The sequence below is a fragment of the Carassius auratus genome, chromosome 39, assembly GCF_003368295.1.
Source record: "Carassius auratus strain Wakin chromosome 39, ASM336829v1, whole genome shotgun sequence".
Taxonomy (NCBI): domain Eukaryota; kingdom Metazoa; phylum Chordata; class Actinopteri; order Cypriniformes; family Cyprinidae; genus Carassius; species Carassius auratus.
In genome coordinates, this window is record NC_039281.1 from 10,390,229 (window position 1) to 10,396,228 (window position 6,000).

The 6,000-nt window shown below is 40.1% G+C and overlaps 1 protein-coding gene across 1 annotated transcript; it reads right to left on the reverse strand.

Annotated features, from left to right (window-relative positions):
• Nucleotides 1–451: 451 nt before the first annotated feature.
• On the reverse strand, nt 452–4,781 carry LOC113058063 (tripartite motif-containing protein 16-like). The gene is made up of 6 exons (XM_026225738.1): nt 4,156–4,781; nt 3,798–3,893; nt 3,485–3,718; nt 3,004–3,163; nt 2,816–2,863; nt 452–2,605 (listed from the first exon to the last, which is right to left on the reverse strand). The coding sequence occupies exons 1-6, from the start codon at nt 4,726–4,728 to the stop codon at nt 1,764–1,766; spliced, it is 1,953 nt and encodes a 650-aa protein (XP_026081523.1). The 5' UTR covers nt 4,729–4,781; the 3' UTR covers nt 452–1,763.
• Between the last annotated feature and the right edge of the window lie 1,219 nt (nt 4,782–6,000).

The window sequence follows — 6,000 nt, forward strand, 5'->3', positions numbered from 1 at the left end:
TATCGAGTATGAACTTAAAAAAACATTTGAGCATTTGGAATATGTCTCCACAACCGCAGACATCTGGACTTGTAATAATAGAAGCTTCCTTGGAATGACACCCCATATGTAGTTAAGACATACTGATACATTTAAAAAGACTACAGTTTTCATTGTTAGGCAAGTTTATGTTAAGAATGTTAAGTTATAGAAATGCATTGGATCTTTAATTCAAGTTGCTGTTTTCATATTTCTGTAATATTTTTCAGTCAATATTAAATTGCGGAAAGAAAGTTTCACTTTGTTTGTAGTTTTTTTCCTTGTAGGTTTAATAGGTTTTCAAAGTAACTTGAAAGTAAAGTAATTAGTAATCTGATTACTTTTTACATGCAGTAATCAGTAATGTAATCAAATTACAATTTTAGAGCAGTAATTAGTAATTTGTAGATACATCAAATATCTCATCGTTTAAAACTTTTACTCAAGTAATATTCTAAACAGTGACTTTAACTTCTACCGAACTCATTTTCTGGTCAGATATCTGTACTTTTACTCAAGTGTGGCTTTCAGGCGCTTCATCCAGCGCTGAGCTTCATACAATACAGACGGTTTCAAAGAAACAGAAACTAAGAGTGTTAATGTTGTAAGATTCACTCAGTTTCAGCTGTAAAGAAGCTCTACACAAGACAATTGAGTCATTATTCACATCAAAAACAATATCAGTTCTGGATGATTGTTGCAGTGTTTTATTGATTGCTTTATTACATTTCCGTAGTGAAATTTACTTGAATTTCAGACTGAAAATTATTTTCATTGTATCCTCAAAATATTTGTTTCATTTCTATATTTTCCCCCAGTAATTAGTGTCTTTGTTCTTATTTTATTATTGACTGTTTACTTGTCTTATTGTGTGTGTGTGTGTGTGTGTGGGGGTGTGTGTCAAAATCCTGATGACTGCACTTTCACCAGATCCTGTCAGAAGACGTGTGTTTTGTCTGAGACTCAAAACTGTGTTAACTCAAAGTCTTCTGTCATCCTGAGCAGAACGCAGGAGACAAGTGATGATCAAATGGGCAGGATTTATTAAATTATATTAGTTGTGTGTGTTTCAATGCTCAGATTTCCTCAACAAGTGTTATTATATCAAACCAAAAATAATGGAATATTTCTGCTTCACAACATCATCGTGTGATGTTAAAAACCTTGAGACATTCTCTGATCTCTTACTCATGAAGAGAAATATACCTACAAATCAGACAATCATTAAACAATATTACGATTAAATGACATTTAGAGAAGCTGCTCTCTCTCTCTGTGTGTGTGTGTTCACAGGAAGTGTGCTCCTATACTGTCTATATGAGGATTTATTACATTTATTCTGACTGTTATTTCACTGACAGAAGTTCAGCTGCAGTATTAATGTCACGAAGAGAAAAGAAGAAGAGACTCTAGCCACCTTTTTCCTCAAAGCAGAAGTAAGCCTATGGGTGACATTTCAGTTTCATTAGCCTCTATAGGTAAATAACGAGGAGAATAACAATGTGGAGTTAACGGGAAAACTGTTTGCAGTACAAACTAGTGTGTTCTTAATTAAGATAACAGATTAAAATAATATGATAGGATATATCAATTGCCAATATCAAGCAGCAAAACGCACTGTTTTGTACAGCTAATTTACAAATGGTGGCGCTGATTATTACGTCAGGAAACATCTCTCTGTTACTGATTCATCATGCAGCTCAAAGCATTATGGGGAGAATCCCTCATGAGACTATTCTGATTCATCAACACAGTTTCACTGATGATCCAGATCCAAACCCATACCCAGGATAGAGCGTCTGAGTGAATGTGGTCTGGACTGTGTGGATGAGGCTCATTGTGTCAGAGACGCTGTAGAAGGACAGAGTTCCTGCTCTGTGATCCACAAACACTCCTATTCTCCTGACAACATTATCATCAAACCCTCCTATTCTCCTGAAAACATTATCATCAAACCCTCCTATTCTCCTGACAACATTATCATCAAACCCTCCTATTCTCCTGACACCATCATCAAACCCTCCTATTCTCCTGACATCATCATCAAACCCTCCTATTCTCCTGACATCATCATCAAACCCTCCTATTCTCCTGACACCATCATCATCAAACCCTCCTATTCTCCTGACACCATCATCATCAAACCCTCCTATTCTCCTGACAACATCATCATCATCATAATATACTCCTATTCTACTGCTGATGGGCTTCACAGAGAGATCAGTCTTTATGTTATTGTGTCTGAATGAGTAACTGGAGGAAGAGCAGAACAAACTCCAGGACTGATCATTAGATCCAAACACACACTCTTTACCCCGTCCCTTCCTGCTGATGCTCTTATATGACACTGATATATCCACATCTCCTCTCCACTCAATCTCCCAGTAACAGCGTCCACACACACTCTCTCTACACAACACCTGACGCACACCATCAAATCTGTCTGGATGATCAGGATACATATGTAATATGAAGCTGAACTTATGGCTGAAGTGCTTTCTGCCAGTGTCAGTAATCACTCTGTTGTTCTCAGACAGATGGAGGCGTTTATTCACTGTGTTCAGATCCGGAGTGAACTGATGGGAATCTGATGGAGATAAAACACATCAGAATCAGGAATTATGAATCTGTTTGATCTTTTCATGTTCAGTGTATCATCAGTGTCTCAGTACAGATGAACAGATATCTGTGCACATCATCATTTACATCATCAGTTATAAAACTCTTCTTTCTCCTTCTACAGGAAGAACATGAAGACTCTCAGAGAGTTTTTCTGCTGGTTTTCTTACTGACTTACATTGTAGGAAGTCCTTCCTGGTCCAGAGATCAATGCTGGTGAATGGGACTGTGGAAATCAACAGACATGAACAGTGTGATTCTCATGATCCTGTATCTATTCCTAACACATTTCTAATATGATGTTCTCCATGATATCAGATGATGATGGACTGGTTTCTGAGAGCAGATGAATCTCCAGGACTTTACCTCTGTCTGAGATCTTCTTGAGCTGCTCTTTACAGAAATCCTCCAGTTTGTCTCTCAGCTGATGGACAGATTCTCTCAGACCATCAGAAGAGAAGAGAGAACTGAAGAGATCATCATTTACATCTGTAGATTCAGGAGGAGCTGAGAGAGACTGGAAACTCTACAAATCAATCAAAAGGAGAACAAATGAGGAAAAAGTTGAAATGTTAGTGAAGTTATTAACAGTTGGTGGTGCTAGCGGTGTTTAGCAGCTAAATACAGTATATCTTCCAGAAGAAAGAGCTCAGAGAAATGATTCCTAACAGATCTCCAGAGCTGAAATCCATTTGTAAGCGGCGTCTCTTTCAGAAGAAGATGATCAGATGAGAGTCTGACTGATGATTATATAATAAGACACTCATGAAATGTTTCTCTGTGAGTCTCTGTCACAGCAGGATCTGCTCAAGTCCACTATGATCCTGTTCTTCTAGATCTGTGTTACCTGCAGGAACTGGATGTGATCCTGTGTGTGTGAAAGCTGCTCCAGCTCAGCGTCTCTCCTCCTCAGATCATTGATCTCCTGCTCCAGTCGCTCCAGTCGTTCTTCAGCTCGACTCACTGCAGTCTTTTCCTGATCTCTGATCAGTCGTATCAGCTCAGAGCGGCTTCTCTCAATGGAGCGGATGAGCTCAGTAAAGATCCTCTCACTGTCCTCCACTGCTGTCTGTGCAGAGCGCTGTTAGGACACACAGTGATTCAGCTTCAGTGAGTCTGAACTGAGACGGAGACAAACTTCTCTTCTTCTCCAGACTCACCTTATGAGACTCCACAGTCTCTCTCAGCTGCTGGAGATCTTTCTCTCTCTGCTGGATTCTCTGCTGGAGCGTCTTCTGAGTCTCCTTCAGCTGCTTCTGCAGGACAAACAGATGATCGTCAATCTCACAGAAAACTACTGGCTCTTAATCATCATGAGAACAGATCAATCCAGTAAAAGAGGAGCTGATAACTAACAGCTGTAGGTTCAAACTCCAGAAGTGATGATGAGTCACTATTTCCATTATTTTATTTTGCTTAATCAAGGTCTGTTTTACGAAAGATTGTTAATATGGTGCTGATATAAACACAAATGAAACGAGTGTCAGCAATATTTGATCAGTGTCTAGTGTTAAATACCTGTTTCTCTGTCCTCTGATCTGCAGCTGATACAATGTCATGGTTTTTATGTTCAGTAACTGTACACATCATACATATACATTTCTGATCAGTGCGACAGAAAACCTCGAGGATCTTCTCATGTTTCTGGCAGATCATCTCCTGCAGTCGTCCAGTAGCTTCGGTCAGATTGTGTCTCTTTCCTCTAAAGAAACTCTCATGTTGTTGGAGGTGATTCTGACAGTAAGAGTTCAGACACACCAGACAGGACTTGACGGCTCTGTATTTTCTTCCAGTACAGACGTCACACTGCACATCTCCAGCTCCAGCCTCACAGTCATCAGAGAGTCTGGTCTTCTTCAGTTTCTCCACCACTTCAGCCAGCATGGTGTTTCTAGATAAAGCAGGTCTTGGACTGAAGGTCTGTCTGCACTGAGGACAGCTGTAGACTCTCTTCTGATCCTCCTGATCCCAGCAGTCTGTAATACAGATCTTACAGTAACTGTGTCCACAGGGAATAGCCACTGGATCCTTCAGCAGATCCAGACACACTGGACACAAGAACTCATCCTGAGAAAATCTGGCTTCTGCCATTTTACTGCTTGAATACAGAGACACATACACACAACAGCTCAACTGCACTTCAGTTTCTCTTTCCCTGAAATCAGGCGATTCCTGTTTCTGTGTTTGAGTCACGTGTGTAAAACACCTTCCTCATTCCTACAAGCCCAATTCCAAAGAAGTTGGGACATTGTACAAATTGTGAATAAAAACCGAATGCAATGATGTGGAAGTTTCAAATTTCAATATTTTATTCAGAATACAACACGTATATGACGTATCAAATGTTTAAACTGAAAAAAAATTATAATTTTAAGGGAAAAATGAGTTGATTTTAAGTTTCATGGCATCGACACATCTGAAAAAAAGTTGGGACAAGGCCATGTTTACCCCTGAATTCAGTGATGTCATCTCTGTTCAGTTTAAATAGTGTCTGTGCATTTATTTGCAATCAAGTCAATGATATCGCTGTAGATGAAGTGACCCCAACTAAGCAAGCCAGAGGCGACAGCGGCAAGGAACCGAAACTCCATCGGTGACAGAATGGAGAAAAAAACCTTGGGAGAAACCAGGCTCAGTTGGGGGTCAGTTCTCCTCTGACCAGACGAAACCAGTAGTACAATTCCAGACTGCAGCAAAGTCAGATTGTGCAGAAGAATCATCTGTTTCCTGTGGTCTTGTCCTGGTGCTCCTCTGAGACAAGGTCTTTACAGGGGATCTGTATCTGGGGCTCTAGTTGTCCTGGTCTACGCTGTCTTTCAGGGATGTAGAGGTCCTTTCTAGGTGCTGATTCACCATCTGGTCTGGATACGTACTGGATCCGGGTGACTGCAGTGACCCTCTGATCTGGACACAGACTGGATCTGGTGGCTACGGTGACCTCGGAATAAGAGAGAAACAGACTAATATTAGCGTAGATGCCATTCTTCTAATGATGTAGCAAGCACATCGGGTGTTATGGGAAGTGTTCCCGGTTCTGGTTTACCTAATTAATGCAGCCTAAAAATCCTTTAACGGATTTGGATATTAAAAACATATTGGTATGTTATGTGTAAGCCAGGTTAAAGAGATGGGTCTTTAATCTAGATTTAAACTGCAAGAGTGTGTCTGCCTCCCGAACAATGTTATGTAGGTTATTCCAGAGTTTAGGCGCCAAATAGGAAAAGGATCTGCCGCCTGCAGTTGATTTTGATATTCTAGGTATTATCAAATTGCCTGAGTTTTGAGAAAGTAGCGGACATAGAGGAGTATAATGTAACAGGAGCTCATTCAAATACTGAGGTGCTAAACCATTCAGGGCTTTAT

Coding starts and splice junctions, on each gene's coding strand:
- LOC113058063 (XM_026225738.1), bottom strand. CDS start 4,728: ATGGCAGAAGCCAGATTTTCTCAGGATGAGTTCTTGTGTCCAGTGTGT. Junction 3,719..3,797: donor AGACTGTGGAGTCTCATAAG/GTGAGTCTGGAG, acceptor GTGTCCTAACAG/CGCTCTGCACAGACAGCAGT. Junction 2,606..2,815: donor CAGGAAGGACTTCCTACAAT/GTAAGTCAGTAA, acceptor TATCTCCATCAG/ATTCCCATCAGTTCACTCCG.